Source organism: Phaseolus vulgaris, chromosome 8 (assembly GCF_000499845.2).
Source record: "Phaseolus vulgaris cultivar G19833 chromosome 8, P. vulgaris v2.0, whole genome shotgun sequence".
Lineage (NCBI taxonomy): Eukaryota > Viridiplantae > Streptophyta > Magnoliopsida > Fabales > Fabaceae > Phaseolus > Phaseolus vulgaris.
The window spans coordinates 52,491,425-52,515,408 of NC_023752.2; the positions used below are offsets into that span (position 1 = coordinate 52,491,425).

At 37.0% G+C, this 23,984-nt stretch overlaps 2 protein-coding genes across 8 annotated transcripts; both read right to left on the minus strand.

The window, feature by feature from the left end:
• Nucleotides 1-5,801: 5,801 nt before the first annotated feature.
• LOC137825336 (uncharacterized) lies at nucleotides 5,802-6,587 on the minus strand. The gene has a single exon (XM_068631008.1). It carries the CDS (start codon nucleotides 6,585-6,587, stop codon nucleotides 5,802-5,804), a length of 786 nt encoding a protein of 261 aa, XP_068487109.1.
• Nucleotides 6,588-14,028: 7,441 nt separating this feature from the next.
• LOC137824339 (membrane protein of ER body-like protein) lies at nucleotides 14,029-21,677 on the minus strand. Of its 7 annotated transcripts, none has more exons than XM_068629943.1 (11): nucleotides 21,047-21,670; nucleotides 20,207-20,356; nucleotides 19,607-19,753; nucleotides 19,064-19,516; nucleotides 18,455-18,607; nucleotides 17,774-17,943; nucleotides 17,505-17,676; nucleotides 16,648-16,911; nucleotides 16,287-16,499; nucleotides 15,331-15,392; nucleotides 14,029-14,728 (listed from the first exon to the last, which is right to left on the minus strand). In XM_068629943.1, exons 1-11 carry the CDS (start codon nucleotides 21,477-21,479, stop codon nucleotides 14,264-14,266), a joined length of 2,682 nt encoding a protein of 893 aa, XP_068486044.1. In that variant the 5' UTR covers nucleotides 21,480-21,670; the 3' UTR covers nucleotides 14,029-14,263. The 7 variants fall into 7 exon arrangements, with proteins under 7 accessions (XP_068486044.1, XP_068486045.1, XP_068486047.1 ...); XM_068629944.1 differs by having other exon boundaries at nucleotides 19,613-19,753; nucleotides 21,047-21,656; XM_068629946.1 differs by lacking the exon at nucleotides 20,207-20,356 and having other exon boundaries at nucleotides 21,047-21,674.
• Nucleotides 21,678-23,984: the final 2,307 nt, after the last annotated feature.

Genomic DNA, 23,984 nt, shown 5'->3' on the forward strand with positions numbered 1-23,984 from the left:
GCTTGCATTTTCATTTGTAGATCTTTTTTTTCATTCTTTTGATTTGAAAGAAATGAAAGTTATGTTTGTGAATCTAATTGAGGTTTGACCAATACTTAGTTTCTAGAGTGAGGTTAGACCAACACTACTAGAGTGAGTATAAAAATTTGTCTAGTAAGAAGACAACTCTTAGAGAGAAGAGAACTTTGAACTAGTAAAAGTGTTTTAATTGGACATCATTTCATTATTCAAATCAAAGTTAAAAAACATGTAAAAGAGGCTCCTATTTATAGGAGAAAGTTTCTCAAAACCTCTCACATAAGTGTGACAAGTGTTACCACCTTATTGGTGCAAATTCTTTGAGAAGACATGTGAAACATCATGCCTTCCTTGCTTATCTCATGTCTTTCTTGTCTACATTTTTATTTGCACCTGTCTTTTACTTTTTACACTCTACTTTATTTTTTATTTACATTTTTTTTCTACTTTGTCCCAAAATTTCCTAACTATTTTATAGATTTTACAATCTCTTCAGGAAATCTCGATCTTCCTATATCTTCAAGGTCAAATGGTTTTTATTGGACTATGTACTGAAATATGTGAATAGTGTTCAATTTTCTCTACCCATTTCTTTCTTTGGTACTTTGCCTTGTGGGGGGACCTACAGTGAACTGACCTGCTTGCTCACACGTGGTTTGTTAGAGCAGCAGTGTCAAATCTGTGGGGGTAAAGGGAAGAGCAATCAGTAGTGTTATAGCTGTTAAACACTGGCTTCAATTCAATTTGTGTTATTCTGTCTTAACCTTTTCTATTGTTTTTATCCCACTAAGTTGCCAAGCCAAAAAGAAAAGGACAATGTTCTAAAATGAATTGCTTCCATCAAGTGAGAAAAGGACAATGTTCCTAAGTACTGAAACTGTATTGGCTAGTTTTAATTCAAGATTTTAAATTTATCTGAATAGTGCATAATTGAAGAAGAAATTATATTGGTAAACATTATCTGTACTTGGAATATTTTTTTTTGTATTTTAAAAAATAATTAAAATTTGCATAAAAATAATTAATACGACACGTGCATATGTTCCTGGCATGAATCAAATGCCTTTCCCCCACGGTCAATTTTATTGTAAATCTAAATTAAATGGATAATATTTTATTTGGAGTTTTTGCACGTAGAAGTTAACATTTTAGAAACTCCTAACGAAATTTATTAAGAAAATGAGTAATTAGATAGGATTTGATTGAATGGATGTCAATTTAAATTGTATGAATTTGTATTGATTTAGGTGAATATAATGAACTAGTTCACTTCCTGTAAACCTAAACTTGATCAACAATAGTCTATTTGGTTTTGGAATATGTATCTTTTTAATCTAAATCAGCAATAATTTATTTGATTTTGGAATTTGTATTTTTTTAATCTAAATCAACCTAGTTGGTCTCTATTAGCCCAATTATCCAAATAACGTAACCATTTGAAAATCTAAATTTGAAGTAATTTAAGAGCAAAATGTAATAAAAATATAATGAAAGTTAGGTTGTTTGATATCTCAAAAAAATTTATAGAAAAAGAAATATTGAAGTATAGGAGCGACATAAGTTTATAAATTTATTTTTATTTTTTTAAAAAATTAAAAATAAAGTAAAAGATATTTTTTATAGATTCTAGTTAATTACATATTTTCATAAAGTTACAAAATATACTCTAACAATTACTTATTTTTGTCTCTCAAGATAAAAAAAATTAATTTTAAAATATATTTATTAATATAGTGTCTAAAAAATAAGCTATTAGTATAACGGTGTATGTAAAACAAGTTAAAAAATTAGATTATTTAAATTATTAACTATATTAATAATTGATTATATGTATATTTATTATATTATATTGTATACTTATTGTATTATATTATAAGCGGAGTCAAATGTTAATATAAAAAATTTATTGAAAATAATTTTAAGATAAATAATTTTATTTGGATTTAGTTTTTGCATGAGGTATAAAATTTATTAAATTTAAGTTAAAGTTCATCTAATTTATTTTATTTAAAATAATATCAAGAAAATAATAGAACAGAGATGAACAAAATGGAACAGAGATGAACAAAAGAGTAAACTGAAGACAAAATATCTCTTCTTTCTTATTATTCAAATCAAAACAAATGGTCTAAATATACAAGTAGTATGCTCATTATAGGGTTTAACTAAAGAAGGAAATAATCAATAATTAAATACTAGAATCATAACACACACAAATAAAATAAAGGTTATTCACTTCTATAAAGAGAAATAACTGATAATTAGAAAAGACACCCAATTATTATCTTATATAAAGAGAAGAAGCAACTGATAATTAGAAAAGACTCCCAATTAATATTAGGATCCTTCTGTAACTCTCGTATATCCCTTTAATACCCCGTCACAAACTGGAGAGCAAATAATGATGAGACCCAGCTTGGAACAAATATTCTTAAAAGATTGAGGACTTAAAACTTTGGTATAAATATCAGCCAGTTGCTCTATGGTGGAAATGGGAAGCAAATGGATGAGACCCTTCTTTAATTTTTCCCTGACCACGTGACAATCTATTTCTATATGTTTTGTACGTTTGTGAAATACTGGATTTGCTGCAATGTATCTTGTTGAGTCATTGTCACAGTATAAAAGAGATGGTTGCTCATAAGGAACTTTGAAATCTTGAAGAAGATAAGTTAGCCATTGAATTTCACATGTAACAGTGGTCATTGACCTGTATTCAGCTTCACAAGAACTCTTTGATATTGTTCCTTACTTCTTTGATTTCCAAGATATGAGAGAATTTCCAAGATACACACTAAAACCAGTCACTGATTGTCTTGAATCACTGCAGGTGCCCCAATCACTATCACAAAAGGCTTTGAGATGAACATAAGTAGTGGAAGAGAAAAATAGACCAAGACTTAAGCCCCTTTGATATATCTGAGAAGTCTAATCGTTGCATTATAGTGAACAATTGTAGGCTTAGCAAGAAACTGAGAAAGTTGTTGCACAGAAAATGTTATGTCAGGTCGGGTATTAGTGAGATACATAAGCCTTCCAATCAATCTTCTGTAGGCTTGAATATCTGTGAAAGGAATACTTCCAGTAGAAGAGAATTTCTCATGATTATCAATAGGAGTGAGTGCAGGTTTGCAGGCTAAAAGACCTGCATCGGTTAATAATTCCAATGCATATTTCCTTTGATTTATCATTATTCCTGTCTTACTTCTTGCTACTTCTAGACCAAGAAAGTATCTTAAATTCCCAAGATCTTTAATCTTGAATGTCTGATTCAAGGCTTGTTTGATTCAAACAATCTCTTCTTTATCATTTCCTGCCAATATTATATCATCCACATATACCAATAATGCTGACATTCATAGATTGAGTATATCCCATAGAAAGCAAAAATGATGACATTTTGACAAACCATTCTCTGCTGGCTTGTTTAAGGCCATATAAAGCCTTTTTTAGTTTACAAACTTTTCCTGGTGGAATAGAAGTCAATCCAGGAGGAGCAACCATGTATACATCTTTTTTCAAATCTCCATGTAAAAAGGCATTGTTTATGTCTAATTGTTTCAATTCCCAATTATAAATAGAAGCTAAAGAAAGAAGCAACCTTATGGTGGTCATCTTTGCTACTGGAGAGAAAGTATCGAGGTAGTCAATGCCTTTTGTTTGTGTATATCCCTTTGCCACTAACCTTGCTTTATACCTTTCAATTGTTCCATCAACCTTATATTTTATTTTGAATACCCATTTGCAACCTATGGCAGCTTTGTTCTGAGGCAGAAGAGCAGTCTCCCAAGTTTGATTTGACTCTAAAGCAGATATCTCACATTGTATAGCTTTTCTCCAACAATCATGTTTCACAACTTCAGAATAAGTGTTTGGCTCAACATGTGAAGAAAGAGACATAACAAAAGATTTGTAAGAAGGTGATAAATTGCTATAAGACAAAACAGAATTCAAAGGATATTTAACGCTTAAAAATGTACTGGAAACATTAAGATTACAATGATAATCCTTTAAATACTCAGGTGATTTTTTTATTCTTGTGCTCATTCGGACAGATGGATCTGATTCAGAACTTTGTTCTATATCATGATTTTCATTGAGGTTTTGGTCTATATGGGAACAATCTTCTTCTGAAACCTCAATTTGTGACTCACAATTATTATCACTGCTATTTTCAACATTATCACAAGGTGCAAGAATGACTTATGATGGCTGACTTAAGACAAATTGATCTCCAGCAAACAAAATTTGATCATTAACGTCGGGATTGTTAGTTTCATTGCTAGTATCTTGAACCCTTTGGTATGGAAAAACATGTTCATAAAAGACAACATCCTTAGACACAAAAATTTCTTTTGATTGAATATTCAACAAAATATATCCTTTTGTCCCCCGTTGAAAACCGATAAAAACACATTTTGATGCTCTTGGATCAAATTTTCTTCTATTTGTTGACAAGGTGCTAGCATAACATAAAGAACCAAACACCTTTAATCCATTAAAATTTGCATCAGTTTTAAAAAGCATTTCATGAGGAGAATAATAGTTTAAAACAGGTGTGGGAAGCATGTTTATAATATGTGCAACATGTATCACAGAATATGACCAATAAATTTTGGGTAAATGAGATTGTATCATAAGAGCTCTTGCTACATCTAATAAATGACCATGTTTCCTTTCAACTATACTATTTTGTTGTGGAGTATTGACACATGATGTTTGATGTATTATTCCTTTACTGACAAAAAAATTAGTCATGAAAAATTCAGTTCCATTATCACTTCTTATTATTTTTATTGTTGTCTCAAACTGTGTTTGAACAAAAATAACAAAATTTTCCAAAACCTTAACGACTTCAGATTTTTGTTTCAAAAGAAAAATCCATGTGTACCTCGAATAATCATCAACTATGGTCAAAAAATATTTATGACCATGAATTGATGGTATTGAGTATGGTCCCCAAACATCTACATGAATCAAATCAAAATATTTTTTTGATTTAGATGTACTAATAGGAAAAGAAAGTCTTTTTTGCTTTGCAAAATGACAAACATCACAAACAAAAGATTTGTTATATTTAACAAAAGGAAATTTATTCTTGATAACATCAATACATTTATTTGAAATATGACCTAATTGAAAATGCCAAAGGGTTTCTAGATCACTAGCACTAACATTAATAGTATTGATGGTGTGTGTACATTCAATGGGTTTAATTTGAAATTTCTGGTAAGATGGGATCCTGAGTATATAAAGTCTATCTTGCGTCTTAGCGATTCCAATCATTTTCATATTTATTTTGTCCTGAATGTGACAACCATTATAGTCAAAGGTAAGAACACAAGATAGTTTATCAATCAATTTTGCTACGGAAAGAAGATTAAAATTGAAGGAATGTACAAAACATTGTCTATGACATGATTTTGATTGAGAAAAACACTTCCAGAATAATTGGCAATGACTTGATTTCTATTTGGTAATTTGACATAAATAGGATCAATTTGATGATATGAAGTGAAAGAAGTTAAGGATGAACAAATGTGATCAGTAGCACCACTATCAATAATCCAAGAACTAAACGAAGAAATAAAATTATTACCTGTTTGATTGGAGGGATGGGAGGGAATAATAGAGACTTGATTAGAAGCATTGCCACTGGATTTGGTCTGTTGTAAAAAAGCTAACAATGTTTGATACTGCTCAGGAGTAAAACCAATTTGTTGAGACTCCACTTCTGACTTTGAACCTTCATGATTCTGCTCATTATTATTGAAATTTGTATTCTAAAAAACTGCATTAATATGACTCTGATCATGATTCTGATTTTTGAACTTGAAATGAGGTGGAAAGCCATGCTTTTTATAGCATGTATCAATGGTATGTCCTGTCCTTCCACAATGACTACAAATTTTGGAAGTATATCCTCTTCCATTGCTTCCTCTTCCGTATCCAGCACCTTTGCCATAGATTGTAGCATTGTTTTTATAACCTCCTTTACTAGTAGCAATCATTTCCTTGGATTGATCACCAAATATTTGCCTCTCTTGTTGTGTAACAAGAGAGCAAACTTTATTCAAGGATGTCAAAGGGTCCATCAATAGAATTTGAGTTCTCACAGTCGAAATATTATCATTTAGCCCCCTTAGAAATTTGACAATTTGGTCTTGTGTTTTATATTTAGAAACATTCACAAGAGTATTGCATTTAGAGGCACATGAAGAAGCGGATAGCGGGCGGAAAAGATCAAGTTCATCCCAAAGAACTTTTAACTGAGTGAAATAGTTTGTAACAGTCAACCCACCTTGTTTAAAAGAAGAAATCATCTCCTGGATATTAGAAATACGAATCATGTCTCCTTGTGAGAAACTTTCCTTTAAATCATTCCATATGTCAAAGGCATTGTCCACACAGATGATGCTCTGCGCGAAGGATTGAGAAACAACCTTGAGAATCCACGAAACAACCAACATATTGGCTCTCTGCCATGTTGGAAACAATGATTTGGTACGATTGGGAGCTTCTATAGTTCCATCAATGAAACCTATTTTGTTCTTTGAAATTAGGCTCATTTGAAACGAATGAGACCAATGATAATAATTTGGTCCCTCAAGAATAATAGGGAAAAGAAGGATTATCTGATGAACTAACATGGTAAGGTGAACTAAGATCTTGTGAGGGATCATCAACTTCACCCATGAATAAATGTAACAATCAGAGCTCTCATACCATATTACAAAATAGAACAGAGATGAACAAAATGGAACAGAGAAGAACAAAAGAGTAAACTGAAGATAAAGGATATGAGAATGAATATCTCTTCTTTCTTATTATTCAAATCAAAACAAATGGTCTGAATATACAAGTAGTACACTCATTATAGGGTTTAACTAAAGAAGGAAATAATCAATAATTAAATACTAGAATCATAACATACAAAGATAAAATAAAGGTTATTCCCTTCTATAAAAAGAAATAACTGATAATTAGAAAAGACACCCAATTATTCTTTTCTATAAAGAGAAACAACTGATAATTAGAAAAGACTCCCAATTAATATTAGGATCCTTATGTAACTCTGGTATCCGTATCCTTTAATAATGTTACATATTAATATAAGTATTTATCAGATTAATCTGTCATAAACATGATAAATAGTATAATTTTAATAAAAAAAAATATTATTGTTCCTACTAGGGAGATGGGACCTAGAGAACTATTGAACTCTTCTTCTTCTTCCTTCGGTCGGGCAGGTGACCGGGTGATGAACTGGGATTCTTCTCGTCCTCCTGCTTATCCTTCGGCACGCGGGACTCGGTTGTCGGGTGAACACCGGATGGTGGGGGTACCTGCGAAGGCACTCTGACGCTCAAGTCAGTAAAGCGGGTGGTTAGCTCTTAGGTAGGTGAACAGTAATAATGACATACCTTACTCCTTGGAATGCGTGCTATTTATATTATTCTAATGGGCCTACCTTGTTGGGCCCGTTTATCGGGGTGGATATCGCTTAGGGTTGCATTACCTAATTCTTGATGATGGATTAGCTTTACTGATCTCGGTTTGAGCGTTAATTGTAATGGGGTTCGGCCATCGGCCAAATTCTCACGGTGAGGGTAGGCCATCGGCCAAATAACTGTGGTCTTCGACCGTCTCAGTTAAGTCTCCAAAGGTCTCGGCCAGTCGGTCTGTCGGCCAAGTATACAAAGGTCTCGGCCTATCGGCCGTTCGGCCAGGTCTCTAAAGGTCTTGACTTCTCGGTCTCTCGGTCAGGTTGACTAGGCATCGGGCAGGCAGGTGGGTCCCGGCCTCGCCCAGTACCGGTACACTTGCCCCCCAGGCTCAAGGGCAGATGTGTTAGATATGTCCGATGAGTCTTTGATGATGGGAGTCGGTTGGGCTCCCTTGGTGGTGCGGTCGTTTCGTTTTTCGAGGTGTGACTTGACTAGGCGACGTGACATGACCTCAGAGGCGCGACGTGACGCGCATTGATAAGGGGTTTTTTTGGGCGGGGGAATTTGTGAACCGTTAGATCTGAGATCTAACGGTTGAGATTGATACGACGTTTCGAATTCCGAGGCCCATGGGCCCTATATATAGGGGTCCACCACAGCGTCGCATTCTTGTAACTTTTATTGGAGCGAACTGATAGCCGAGTGCCCTCTCGCCCTTAGCTCTGATAGCCGAGTGATCCTTCGCCCATACTTCATTTCCCAAAAAGGTTAGTCATGTCGAGCCAGTCTCGGCCTACATCCTCTTCATCTGGTCGAACATCTTCTCCCTCCGCCCGTCCAATGTGTTCCGCTGGCCGTTCGATTTCTCCTATCGGACAGTCTTCCTCTTCATCCTCTTCTTCTTCTTCTTCTTCTTCTTCTTCTTCTTCTTCTTCCACCGGCTCCCCGTCCGTTGGGTTGGTCGAGGGGTCGTCCCCGGTGGAAGTTGTGAGGGAGGATGATTCGGCGGTTGCGTGTGATCGGTCGAACTCTCCTCCCTCGGCCATACCGCTAATGGACTTTAGCTAGGTGGATCCTAACGTGGTTGAGAAATCCTCCACATATAGTACTGCGGAGTGCGTGGCCGAGTTCTTTGTTAAGAACCCAGCCTTAAAGCCGGGCGGCCACTCTAGTTATTTCGATGTTGTGCCTTGTGGGCCAACTGAGAGAGTGTGCATGGGGCGACCGGGTGACAGTCCCCCTTTCTTTTATATGTATATTTGTTTCTTTTCTGACCTCCACGTGTCCTTGCCTTTTGACACGTTTACGATGGGCGCTCAACGTGGCGCCCACCCAGGTTCATCCGAATACCTGGGCGTCCCTTCAGGCCTTCCGCCTGTTATGCGACGTAATGCGCCTTCACCCTTCTCCCTCTTGTTTTCTCTGTTATTATGCCTCTCACCCTGCCAAGAAGGCCTCGTGGCATTCATTGGTTGGGCGGACGGGTAGTGTTTTGTTCGACCTATTTGCCGGCTTCTACAAAAGATTTAAGGAGCGTTTCGTTAAAGTCATCATTCGGCCGGAGGCGACAGCCATATTTTTTGACGAGTCCGGTAGATCGAGGTTCCCTCTCTACTGGACTCGCAAGCCCTGCGGCTTCAAAGAATGGCCGAGGCCGACAGAGGGTGCCGATGAGATGGAAATTCTTTCGCTCTTTGACACCCTCCCGAGGAGGCTCCCATGTCGGACGCTGGTAAAGGCTTATGCCAAGCCTGGGCGTTGGGCGGCCGTTCGGGGTATGGGTTTTTGTTTTGGCGTTTAGTCGGTCCGTTGGTCGTCATCTTTCATCGTTCGGCCTTTATTAACTTGTGTTTTCTTTTTGCAGAGACCATGGTGAACGAGCGACCAAGTGCTGTTGGCGTGCTTGACAAGCACCGACAGAAAGCGGCCGAGCGCAAGGGTCGCCGCAGCTTGGAGGTGATGCCTCCGGTCAATGAGGTGGCGGCCCAAACCAGGGAGCGGGCTGGTCCTTCCCAGAAGTCCAAGAAGAGGCCGAGGGAGGGTAGTAACGTAGCAACTACCGTCCGGTCGCCTGGCTCGATGCCGATCCCGCCTCCTCCTCGTCGAGAGGCGGCCGAGGTGGCGCAGCTCTCTCCTCGCTCCCGCCCGGGTTCATCTGGGCCGACCCCCTTTGATCTCTTGGGGCGCGGCCATCAATTCACACGAAGGGTTCGTGTGGCGCTCCCCGATGAGTCTCGGGAGTCCCTCCAAGGTGTCGCCCCGACAGAGCTCTTCAGGAGTGGCCTCGAGCTCGTGTGTCGCTCGGTCGTGCTTTTCCAGCACGGTCTCCAGGGGCAAGACCGACACGTGGAGACCGTGTCACACTTGGAGCATCAGCTCTCAGAGGCCACCCAATCCTTGGAGCAATCTTTGGCTGCTAACGCTGATTTGACAACCAAGATTGCCAAGGAGTCGGCCGATAGGGAGTTGGCTCAAAATGAGGCTGCCGAGGCGAAGCGGCAGCTTGAGGCCGAGAAGAGGAGGGCGGCTGCTGAGGTCGCCCAGTTGAAGGAGTGTGCCGACAGAAAGCTTGCCGAGTCGGCCGCTGAGGTACTTGCCCTTCAAACTGCCAAGGCCAAAGTCGAAGCTGAACTCGACGAGGCCGAGGAGTTATTGAAGCAGTGCTTTGAAAGAGCCGTGCGTCAAGCGCACGTGCTATATGGAGGGCCGCCGGCTGCTGGGGAGTTCGACCTTCATTGTGAAGTCTATCAGGGTCGGATCATGCCGAGTGCTGAAGTGGCGGCCTTGACTGCTCGAGGGGCTGAACCGGCCAGGACCGAAGGAGGGGAGGCCGAGGTTCAGGGTAGGGAGGCTGAGGCCGAGGAGGGTGAGTGCATTGAGGTGCAGGACTAGGCTTATACCTTTGGCCGGGTTGTGGCTTTTTCCTTCTTTCTTTAAGCATCCTCCAAGGCCGGGGCGTGGCCTTCTTATTTTGTATTTTGATGTATCGCCCAGTGCTTTTATTAATATATCGTCCAGTTTCTTTCTTTGTCACTTTGTATTAACAATTGATAAGTTAACCAATCGATCTCCCACTGGTTCGGGCGATCGGCCAAAACTTACGAATGTATACGAGCAAGTAAGACCTTGGGCGATCGGCCATGAACTGCGATTGTTTGAATTCGAACAAGTAAAATCTGGCGATCGGCCAGTGATTGCGAGTATTAAGCTTGAGTATGTAAAATATGGGCGATCGGCCGCTATTTGCGAATGTTGGATTCGAGCAAGTAAATATGGGCGATCGGCCGTCAATTGCGAATATTGAATTCGAGCAAATAAATATGGGCGACCGGCCGTCATTTGCGAATATTGAATTCGAGCGCGTAAAATATGGGCGACCGGCCATTAATTGCGAGTGTTAAACTCGAGCAAGTAAAACATGGGCGATCGGCCATTAATTGCGAGTGTTAAATTAATTGCAAGTGTTAAACTCGAGCAAGTAAAATGTGGGCGATCGGCCATTTAATTGTGGGCGTTAAAAATCGAGTAAGTGAAATGTGGGCGATCGGCCATTAATTGCGAGCCTTAAACTCGAGCGGCCAACACTTGCGATGTTAATCGAGCAAGTGGGCGATCAGTTGGCCGGCACTTGCGATGTTAATCGAGCAAGTGGGCGATCAGTTGGCCGGCACTCGCGATGTTAATCGAGCAAGTGAGCGATCCGTGGGTCGGCACTCGCGATGTTAATCGAGCAAGTGGGTGATCGGTTTGCCGGCACTCGCGATGTTAATCGAGCAAGTGGGCGATCGGCAGGCCGGCACTTGCGATGTTAATCGAGCAAGTGGGCAGTCGGCCGGTACTTTCGGTAGAATATTTCCAACACTTTTTATGAAAACGCCTTGTTAAAACCTCCCTGATTGGGTGAGGAAAGAGTGCGTGATTTTATTGATTTTAGCTGTAATAGAATTTGAGGTGCGTGGCATTCCACGTCCTCGGTACAATTTTTCCTGAAAGCCATTCTAGATGATAGGCTCCTCCTTGTGCGACTTCTCGGACTCGGAAAGGCCCCTCCCAGTTGGATGAGAACTTCCCTTCGTTTTTTCTTGCGTCGCTGCGCATTCTCCAGACAAGATCGCCCTTCTGGAAACCTCTAGGCCGGACTTTGGTGTTGTACCGTCTGGACGCCCGGGCTTTGCAGGCAGCCTCCCGAATCTTGCTTTTGTCACGAAGCTCACTTACCAGGTCGAGGTTGACCGCTAGGCTTTCCTCGTTTAGGGTGAGATCGAACATTTGCCGTCGTATGGTGGGCTCGGCCACCTCTACCGGGATCATGGCCTCGGTTCCGTATGTCAGACTGTAGGGCGTTTCCTGTGTGGTAGTTTGGGGAGTGCACCTGTACGCCCAAAGTACCTCGATTAGTTCCTCGGTGCATCGTCCTTTTGCCTTGCCCAGCCGCTTCTTCAGCTCGTTGAGTGTGACCTTGTTGGCGGCCTCGGCCTGCCCATTGGTTTGTGGGTGTTCTACCGAGGCCGTGATGGACTTGATGCCCAGGTCGTCATAGAAGGACTGTAGGCCTCGGTCGATGAACTGTCGGCCATTGTCAGTCACTATTGCGTGTGGGACGCCGAATCGGCAGACAATGCTCCTCCATACGAAGTTTTGTACATTCTTCGCTGAGATGGAGGCGAGGGGCTCGGCCTCGATCCATTTTGTGAAGTAGTCGACTCCCACCAGGAGGAATTTGGTCTGCCCCTTCCCTGGGGAGAATGGACCGATAATGTCCATCCCCCACATGGCGAACGGCCACGGGGAGATGATGCTGTGCAGTTCTTCCGGCCTGGTGTGGAGGAGGGGGCCGAATTCTTGGCACTTGGCACATTTCTTTACGTATTCGGCACAGTCGCCCTGTACAGTCGGCCAGTAGTAGGCGGCTCTCAAGACCTTGGCGGCCATAGTCCTCGCCCCGGCGTGATTTCCGCAGACTCCTTCATGGATCTCGGCCAGGATGTACTCAGCCCTTTTGCTAGTTATGCATTTTAGCAGGGGGGTTGAGTAGCCTCTCCGATACAAATATTCGTTGATCATGGTGTACCGGGCGCATTGTTGCTTCATCGCCTTCTCTTGGTCGGTCGTGCACGTGCCGTCCGTCAGGTATTGGATGACGGGTGTCATCCAATTGTCGGCCTCAGCCTCTTCTTCTTCTACAGCTAGACACTCGGCCTCGGCCTCCGTCACACTCGGGTGTCTCAGCCATATTTGTATGACCGACCTCTGATGGCTCTTCTTTTTGGTGACCCAGAGCTTGGACAGGATGTCGGCCCTCTTGTTGTCCTCCCTCGGTATGTGTTGCAAGGGTGCTTTGCTGAAGCGGGCGATACTGTTTTTGGCCGCGTGGTAGTATCGCTGCAGCAAAGGTTCTTTAACCTCGAAATCTCCGTTGATATGGCCGACCATCACCTGGGAGTCGCTTTTGCATGTGACCTCGCGCGCTCCAATGTCGTAGGCTAGGTTCAGCCTGGCCAGCAGGGCTTCGTATTCGGCCTGATTGTTGGTCGCCCGAAATCCGAACTGGAGTTGCATGCACCAGACATGGTAATGCATGTTTGCATTTGGCTCGCATAAGGGTTAACTCGTGTGTCTGCGACCTGGCACACATAAGAAAAACATTTTCTTATATATACACACACATAAATGTATCTTATTTTAATGTTTCACATCTTTGTTGCACTTCATGAGTCTACCTTTAACAATAAAATTTAAACGAGCTAAATAAACATAAGATTAACATCTACATCAAATAAATATGTCAAATTTACATATTTCATGAACACAAAAACATATTTAAGCTACTAAAAAACTATGGTAATTAGGCATATCTTCTCTTGACTTCAAAAACATCATTGTTGTTTCTTCACAATATTAGATGCAACCTTGAATTGAAGAAATAAAATATTATGTGGGATGACCTACCCCACCCTATACCTAGCCCGCATGGGTTACGACAAGTTATGCAAAACGAGCCTAAGTGGGTCAATAGGTTAACATAGTTAGTTCGTCCCGTGTTTCTTCTTATTGGAGATTGATCCACACAACCCACCCCACATTGTCCTTCCTAACTAAACATAGTACTAGAAAATATCAATGCATGAGAGAATGTGTCTCAATATTAAATCACGAGGTTTCTAGAGTTGGGTTTAAAGTACACCTAATCCTAAGTTGGTCAAAGAAAAAGATGTTAAACTAGTGAACAAAGAAATGGAGCGTGATCATACTTGTTCTAATACAAAGATGACAAAATATAATGATCATTGTCTAAACTAATGTATTATACATACATATACATATATATATATATATATATATATATATATGAAAAAGGGTGAGAACTAGTACAATAAAAGGGAGAAAAACTACCCCATGATCCTTAAGCTAGATACAATAAAAAAAAGCATCTTCATTAACAATGTGCAACAAATAATAAACAAACTATTTTAACAACTATGTTATGTAACTCACCTTTTCCACAAAGTATGTCATTGGATAAGCAACACAATAAAACTACAAAAGATTTAAACTCAAAAAATAGATGGAATACAAATATTTTTTTTCAATTTTTTTCCAAGTTTTCATTCTTTTGGTAACAAAAATCGAAGAGTTTCTTAGAAAGGAAAAAGAAAAAGAAAATAAAAGGTTGCTTGAACCTTCATGTCTTGCTACAAATATTTATTCTAATCAAGTTCCTCTAGTGACTACCTTTGAAGATAAGCGAAATAAGAAACACAAACTCCTTCTAACAAAAAGTCCTACTTCCTACCGCTTCATTGAGACATCATCCATGTTGATCCCATTCTTGTGTCTGATATGGGCATGGTAATAACGAAACCTGATTCTGGCTGGTTAAGTTTCTCTAGGAGATCCTTGATGAGGTTTCCTGCTACATATGTTACTCCTGAGGTTGAAAGTGCCAATGCAACATAGTATAACGCAGTTTTTATATAAGTTTTGGGTGGTCTTCTGGTATAAACTTTCCCAATAGCAAGTAGAATGATGCACACAACAGAAGTGGCTGCTACCACGCCTAGCTTAAGTTCTGTGTAGTAATTCTTATTGATCAAGAGGCCATAGACAACAAGGGGTACAGCACCAAAAATCAGGAACGATAAAACAGCTACAACAGCATGAAGCAAGAAGTTCTCTCGGCGTCCTAGAAATTCTTTATACCGATCTTGCACAACCCTTTGTGTTTCATCCTCCCCAGAGTGATCATTTTTCAAGTCAACAAGCTGGGGAAAAGGAGAGCACTGACTTAGTATTTTTCTTTGGATTTAGTTTATGAAAAAAAGGCTTGAGTGAAATTGGTGCATAGTGCATCATAAGTTTGTCTTAAGGAGGCATGCTTGACCAAGTTTTAAAATGAAAAAAATAGAATTGAAAATGGAACTTCATAGCATCAAGGACATGTCACCATGTTTTGAAATAGCATAGACTTATCAAGGTTTATAGAGAGAACATTTTTCAGCTATCAGATCATACATTCATCCATTATGTTGTAACATGTGTTAAACAAGAAGGTGTTGTTGATGGAACGAGAATAAAAAATAAAGTCAAATGTAACAATGACTAATCTTAGCATAAAAACAACATTATTGTCACAGAAGAGAAACATATATAGCTAGATGTTTAAAGGCTCAGGTTACAAGAGCAGCTATGATTTAATTTTAACCTGCCATATGATGAGTCATTCCTACTTCCATAGTCTATCTCAACAAGGTATTTCAACTATATTTTGTTTATGCATGAAAAATACATAAAAAAGAATGCCACAGAGATAAGATGATACAATTTAGAATTATGAGATTGGAGGAGCACATGGAAGCCCACTCACATTGTGACCAAGGATGAAAAGTCCACCAATGATATTTGCAAATCCCAATGCTATAATATTCACTACAATAAACACAAAAACAGAAAATTAATTTGTCATCAACCAAAATTTCACCCTTTTAGATGAAATAATACTCAAAAAAAGTATAGATAAACCTCCTATCAAATCAGTAAACCTTCTCATAAAACTAGGAAGAGTAGAGACAATCACAAATAAAGTAAAACTACCATAAAAACCAAAAAAGCTCAGGACACACATTTTGAATTTGATTGATACACATATGTTTTGTACGAAAGCATACATTTTTGAAGTCCAACAAATATACTTGATAACTTTTTTGTTTGGCTATTTATCAGGACATGTTTCAATTACATTACTTATGTTTAATATTAAAAAAGTAAGCATGTGCATAAGTTGTATTTGGCTTTCACAACGTAATCAAATTTCTTGTTTTCTAAAAGAAACTTCTCCATCAAATAGAACCACCCTGGCAACCAAATTTCAAGTTAAAACAGATTGGTTGAAACACAACATACTAAAGTTGCACCACTCACTCAGGTGAAAAGATTTTATGTATTTCTTAGTTACAAAATGTGCTTCAAGTACCATAAGTAGGATACAAGCTGTAATGACCTAATTTGTCTAAATATACTAAATGAATCTCTTTATCATATACTGCTATGAGGAATAGAAAATTCAAATAGTGAAATCCACCCTCTCGCGCCGAGGACATTGAGCACAAGAGGTCCTTGAGAACCTTTGATACTATGTTAGAAAGTGAACTTTAAGTCTAAGTTAACCTCAAAAATTTAGTATAATATGAGACAACTTAAGGTCTTATGTTTAGGAAATAGTTAAACTAGTCTGACCTATTTACACCCACAATTATCCAATTAACCATTTTTCACCCTTGAAAAGTGTCTCACTAAACAACTTAAAGGAAGAGAGAAACTTACATGGGGTAGCACCCGAACTAACTGCAGATGACACAATTCCTAGGCTTGTGATTGACTCAACTAAACCACCATAAACAATGCTTTTAAGTATTTCCCATCCTTGCGGTTCACCAACTTCCTCTATTGGTTGTTCAATTATAGCGGCAATCAAAGGTGACTCTGTGTGCTGTGATACAAATGCTCCTTCCCCAAGATCAACTATCACATCAACACCTGCACCAAAATAATAAGTAATAACTCTGTTATTACACAAATGCAAACCTGCAAGATTTCTTCTGGGAACACACTCTGCAAGTGATACAGGTTCGCAATAATGCTCTATACTGGTGATTAATTGATGAAATTTATTTCATGCACGTACCTTTATTTTCCTTTCCGGTAGGAGGGTATATTTCCTTGTCAATATGTTTCTGCACATTGCCAATTAGAGTAAAATCTAGCTTTGATGGAAAGATAGCATCTATTGTAGAATTTTGCTTACTACTAGCTACATCATTTGCAAGTATTGCACTGCCAAATGATTGAATTGGTGATTGTACTCCTTGTACCAAAGAGGAATAACCATTCTGAATAATTTCAGGAGTCTTGTCTACATCTTTCAGTGTATCCTTAAGGACTTGAGACCCTACAGTTGTAGAAGTAAGAAATTTAGGTTTCCCTTCGTAAGGTTTCAGAATGGCATCTTTTGTAGTAGCAGCTGCTAATGGAACACTACTATATTGAGAAACCTTCTCATTGGAAATGCTCATTGATGGCATAACTTGAACATTATTTGGTTTGATTATTTAAAACGGTGAGCAAGAAATGAATGATGGAATACATAATGTAGGAAAGAAAAATGTAGATTAAGTATTATTAATAGGTGCACAAATGTTTCATATTTAAAGGTAGACATGCATAATTCAATAAGAAACCGAAAATCTTGGGAGTTTGAACATATAAATTTTGGTAAATAATAGGACAATAATTAGTGCAAAAACATAAGACTTGACTTGTTTTTCTCAATTAATCACAAGTTATTTCAAAGTAACCAGTATTCAAATAATTGAGCCAGCAACGGTGTACCTTCTTTATTAATAAGGAACAACCTTTCCAGGTGGATATCATATTTCTATTGCTAATGCACATTTAAATAAGTGTATGGTTTTGCTAGAATTTGTTGAAAGAACCTGGTATTAAAACAAACTCAGAATTATTATTTTGAACTCTCAAGCATACCTTCCTTTATTATATCCTCTGAAGCACTCTTTTTCTCTACCTCACCGATCAAGTTTCTATCGAGTGATTGTTTCACAGCCGAAATATCTGTTGTATCCTGCACAACTCTCTGCCCTCCATTCACCAAATCACCCACACTTTTTGTACTAGGCTGTATAGATGACCAGCCATTCTGAAACAATGAGTCAAGACATTTTTTGGTCAGCTTTTGATGCTGTACGAAATTTGATGTCATTTTCTATACATGGTTTAATCTTTTATGGACTTACTGTCGATGAAATCAGAGGATCCATGCCACCATGTGCATGATCAATATCTGGTGTAGGTTTTACATCCGTAACTACAGATGTATCAGCAGGTTGATCTTTGGAAAGACCAATTCCAGGTGTGGTATGCTGCTGAGCAGAACCAGTTCCAGAATATTCAAGGGGTGCATCACCTACATAATCATATCAAGATAATGGAAAAATTGGAAACGGATGTCATAATAAACAATTTCATTCTCGAGTGAAATTCACTGCAATATAAATGCATGATTTCCCATATTTCTCAGTTTACATTTGATATAGACAACTCTCAACTATTCAAGAAAATGTTGGAAAGAAAAATATGAGACTCTATGAATAGGATATTCAATAGGGAAGTAAATCACAAGGAGTATAGAGAATTTGAAATGCTTCTGAAAACAAGTATTTTCAGTAAGCTCAAATATCACATTTAAATATATAAAGATGTCTGAAGGAATGTTATTAGTTTTTTACTGTAAAATTATCTTCAGAAATGTCGATGACAAAATACTATAATTGCATATTTTGAGTAGAAGGCTGGAAGCCCCACGACACACACCTTGGTGGGGCCAATCTTCAAATAAGCATCACTGTGAAAGTGACTTCTCTAAGAAGTACCAATACAATAACTATTTTAAAAAATTAAAAAAAAAACTTGCTTACTAGCTTTTTCCCCCTTCTTAAACAGAGATTTGAACCAATTTGAACTGGAGCCTTGTGAATTTGAAGGAAACTGCAAATTACTTGCAGGTACACTTGCAGTATTTTGTGCACCTTCCTTCTTTCTGGCACCAAGGATCCCTTCAAAACATTTTCCTGTTCAAATTAACGAGATTATTAAGTTCACATAGATGACAAGAATTAGTGTATAATCATCATAGATCAATCATGATATATCAAAAGAAAACTTCTAGTTTGCACTAAAGTAATTTGTGCTCAAATGTAAGAACAATAATTTTTAGAAATATAAAACATTTGTTAGGCTTCACCAAATAGAATAAATTTAGGCTGACTGGGTACTTGACAATGACTTTCAAGCATATCAGAAAGCATATGAATGTTTAATTCATAATCAGATGTCTTTTACAGCAACACTTTTATACCTTAAAGTTAACACTATGGCTTCCACGAAATTACAGCTTTAAGTCACTAAACATAAGGAAGTTCAGATTCACCGGAGATATTATTACCTTCTGGCCAATAAATTTCTTTTGTCAAACTTAAACCAAAGACCACACTATGCTTTGATAACAGAACAGGTAACCCACTTACCACTAGGAATAAAGAAGCTGAAGCATGATAAACATCTGAATACTTCTGGTTGTTCAGGAGGCTGATTATCATCAGCAGGTCGCTCTTGACTAACAATATCAGGTTCAGATCTTACATTTGCATTATCACCTTGGTTGGCACTAGGATGTCCAGGACTATCTAACAGCCCTGAGCTACCTATAATCTCCAACTTATCATGCTCAGCTTTGTTGTCCAAATTATGAATGTTCTCTGGCTTATCGCGCTTGGCTTTGCTATCTAATATTTTACTGTTCCTTTTTCTTTTTCTGAGGATTACCCTTTTAGTAATGCAAGAACGACAGTTAGGACAGAACAAGTCATGTGTCTCTTGTTTTTCCAATACTGCCTCAACATCAAATTCTTCGAGCGGCTGATCAATCTCTTCTTTCATCAAGTTAGGCGCTTCCTCTGCAATAGTTTCTTCATGAAAATCTGTAACAGCCGTAGCTTGTATGTCAAATGAATTATGTATGTGAGATAGTTCTGGAAAGGAAGGGAGCTTGTAGTCCACAGTTTTCATACACTGACTTGAGTTTTCACTGCATTGACTATTTTGAACAACTGACAGATCTGCTTGTACATCAAATTCTCTCTCCCCCAGATTTGTTGGATGGACAGACCCAGAAGAATCACCATTTAGAACTCCATTAAGTCCATTAGCTTCAGCATCTGCACATATAACCATTTCAATAAAAATATATGATAATGTATGATAAAAGATATATACATATACTTGTTCGAATGTCATAAAAGAGCACTACAGTAATTCAAAAATAAAAATAAAACAGATACAATTACAGAAATTGAATGAGAATCAATAGTGGCGCCAACCATTCAAATAAACAAAAATCACTTATGTCTATCTAAACATCACCAAAACGAATGTCAAAAGTGCATATGCAGAAACATTGAACAAGAGTGGGGGTTGTTTCTACATTGACATTCTAACTACTCTAAGCTTTTAAAGCAAACAAAGAAAAAATAATAGTTACAACTTCATCCAGAAATTTAGAATAGAAGTTACTTCAAGTCCTCACAACACTGCGGAGAATCTATCCCGTTTAAAGGCTATTCAACTATGCTGGTTGGAACTGCTAATCTAGAGTCTTGGCATCTACTGACCTTTATTTTCACAAACAAAACATGGTCCATCTTGAATCATAGATTTGACACTCATCATCAAGTCAGGATAACCCTTAAGATTCCAATTTGGCACAGTCCAAGGAGTGTCAAATCGCTTGGTCCATGTGCAGTGGTGACATTTCCACATTCCTTCAAGCATAAAAAGTGACAACATTTTTACTAAACATCAGAAAAAGAAAACTAATTCCCAGAAATTTGATAAGAGAACAACATTTCAGTCAAGCAGAATTTGCGTCCAATACTTTTGGTTAGTTCCAGTTAACTCATCTATGTAGGATATTATCTTTGTTCACGTGTTATCAGTAAGCTAGGAGAGAAAATTTGAGGTCCGCAACACCAATATGGATTGAGGACTGTCTTCAACCTACACACAGTCTATTGCCAACCTAAACCATGGAAAGATCCAGAACTTCAGAACAACAAGTATAGGACAGAGATTTTAAAAAAGTTCCGCAGCAGCGATTTCAGCCACAAAGTCAAGGTTTCTGGAGTCTCTACGACCACAATATCAAGTATTTCCCACCACAATATCATGGATTGCACCAAGAGTGCAACCACAGTTTAAAACCTTGCTAGGACTAAGGCACACATCACAATTCACAACACAACCTAATAACTTAATTTGAAGAAAACTTGGGAGTGAAAGAGATGCAACAACAAACACACAACAGTGGTTTCCTGAAAAAAGTGTAATACAATTTAATAAACCAAAAGAAGACTGCACTTTATCAACCAAGAACCCGATCCTTTATCGCAAATAGGATGCTATAGTACAACAAAACAAAAGTAAAAATCCAAGAGTAAGAGGAGGTGAGGTACCTTGTTGCTTATCAGAATAAACACTGTTCATATTCTGAGACATGGTAAAACCACTTATGGCCTCTACATTAGTTGGTTCTCCTGCAAACTCTGCCACTTGGGCAAGCCCAACAGCTTCATAATCTGATTTATCACCATTAACATGGTTGCTGTTTTCACCACCATTTACTATCTCTGAAGCTTCTTCATCTTTTTGAACAGAAGATCCATTGGGGGCTGTGACGACTGAACGAATTTCATCATCATGGTCACTGTCATTGCTACTAGAAGAGGAGGAGGAGGAGGAGGAGAAGGATGTCACTTCTTCAGTAACAGGACTACCCTTGCTATGTGACACAAATTTCTTTCTTATCAAAGCACCATCTTCCATCATTCCTTCTTCTTCTTCTCCTTCATGAGGATGCACTACCCATTGATGTGCTTCTTGTTCCATTGATGATGGCTATCCCACAAGAAAACAGACACAGAAACTATGGCAAGATTGGATTTTTTTGGGAGAAGTGAAGGTGTTGGGGCAAATTTAAGGTTTCCTAACTCTTTGACACTCCACACTTTGCATTAATGCCAACCTTCCAACCAGAACGCGCATGGAAAATGAATATATAAAAAAATACTCAAGAATATGATCAGTGATTATGTCAACTTGTTTTAAGCTCAGAAAAAGACATAGAAAAACAGCAATTTCTTTAAAAAAAAATCCCTTTTAATCATAATTTATTGTGTAATTCAAAATTACTACTAATTTCTATAATTGTACTGCTTCTGAAAATAATTTCTTTAATTGTACTGCTTCTGAAAATAATTTCTAATTATGGCTGGACATGAGAATAGATTAGTTTGAAGCTATTTGTTTAATTTAAACAAACACGTAATAAATATTGAGGGGGGAAACTTACCATTTACTTTTTTCATATTTATTTATAACTCTCAAATTAGAAATAATATGTTTCTTTTTTTAGGCTTCAGTTCATAATTTTTGTTTTGCTTTACTTATTGTAGACTGAAGTATCCGTAATTAATATAAGTGAGACATGTATTGACAAATATTTAAAAGTGAGAAAAGATATTAGTTTTAATGATAATGGTAATTTCTAAAAAGTATAAATTTAGGACAAATATATTATTATCAGCTAACTTAACTATTTTCTTCTATTGTGATGAATTAAATAACTGAAATTTATTACATAAGCAGTATAATAATTCTATTTAACTCCTAAAAAACATTTTATTCCGTGAAGGAAAATGTGGGGTTTAAACCAAAATTATTTTATTTTATTTTATTGTAAAGATATTTACAATTAGAAGTTCCTAAACTATGTTCGTACTGAAAATTGTTTTCATGATTTTATCTGAAAATTAAACAAAAATGGGACCAGCTTGGATCTCCATGGCCATCACCTTAATCATAAACAATTGTCTTTTAGTTTTCATTACACAGTGGCCTTTGGTTTTCAACTTTTTTTAAGTTAATTAAATTATTTTATTTATAGAAATAGATAAAACTATTTCTAGTGTTTTTTATTTAAAAACCTCCAATTACTATTTCTTATTCCAAAGGTTTCAAAAGTTTATAAGCCTAAAAATTAGAAAACGTTGAAAAAAATGAAGATTTTGTATACGTGGGATTAAAATTTTAATATTGACAAAAATAGATTTTTTAGATCAAATTTAATGTTTTATTTAGTTAGATTGCAATATTTTAATTAGCTTAATTTGTAGAAAAAATTATAAAAATAAGAAGTTGAGATATTTGAATACCAAAACACAAATAAAAAGATCAAAATTATATTTTTTTTTAAAGGAAAAGTTAATTAAAAAATAATAATAAAACACTTAACATCAACAACATCTTCTAACTATTGCTGTCTGTAAAACATCCCAACAAACACAGCCGTAAAAATTTAGTTTAGTGGAAACTGACAGCTGGATAATGTTGTACAAAGTACTACATCCAATGAATAATAATCATAAAAAAATAAATAGTGTAAGCTTAAAGTGGGGTTCACGTGGGTACTTCTCAAGTACTTTCAAAATTATATTTAAAATTAAATATCCTTTCATTACTAAAAAAATAATTTTTAATTTTATTTATAATAAAAAATTCAACGTTTTACTTCACCAATATAATGTTATATTTTCGACATTAACTGCACGTAAAATGATAACCTAACAATGAACAAGTTGTTTATTCAAATAATAACCATACACAATATTTTAAATAACATTTAAATTGAATTTTATAGATAAATATATATATATATATATATATATATATATATATATTTTAATACAATTGTAGTAAGTAAATCAACACTCAAACCAAGTTACTGTCTAAATCATGGTAAAAAATCACGTAACCATACTTGACCGACTGAAATAAAAATGTTAATATAATTAAAAAAATTTCATATGATTTTGTTATACATAAAAAAATACAGTTTTGGTACTATAAAATTAATACATTTAAATTTTTTATTCTTGTTTATTCTAATCTTTACTATTAATGAAGATTAGGTTAGGTTCACCTCAAAACTCTATACTATTGGTAGGTATGAGGTCATTCTTTTGAAATTTACATGAATAAGCAAACATTTCTCCAAGCCAATTATTAAACTCAACCCTACCATTGCTTTGTCTTTTATAGCTAAATGAAAATGGTTGCATCATAATATGTGCTATATATTTACTTTTTATTAGTGCAACACTCATCACTATAATACTTCTATCTTACATTTTGGTGACTAATCAATTAGTTTTGACTAGATCATTTTAAGGTAAGAATCTATAGTATAAATGAACATAGAGTTAAAATTTGTGAATATTTTATTACATAGACTTGTGTTAGGGGATCAAGAATAAAAAAATAAGGACAAAAATTAAAATGTGTTATTTTTACAAGACTAAGAAAATGTAAAAAAAAAAGTTTATATATATACTA

Bases quoted from the DNA above. Each gene is read 5' to 3' on its own strand.
- LOC137825336 (XM_068631008.1), bottom strand. From the start codon at position 6,587: ATGAGCCTAATTTCAAAGAACAAAATAGGTTTCATTGATGGAACTATA.
- LOC137824339 (XM_068629941.1), bottom strand. From the start codon at position 21,479: ATGGAACAAGAAGCACATCAATGGGTAGTGCATCCTCATGAAGGAGAA. The intron at 19,754-20,206 runs GTCAGTAGATGC...TTATATGTGCAG, and splicing joins TTTTGTTTGTGAAAATAAAG to ATGCTGAAGCTAATGGACTT. The intron at 14,729-15,330 runs GTGAGTGGGCTT...CCTTTTCCCCAG, and splicing joins TTTTCATCCTTGGTCACAAT to CTTGTTGACTTGAAAAATGA.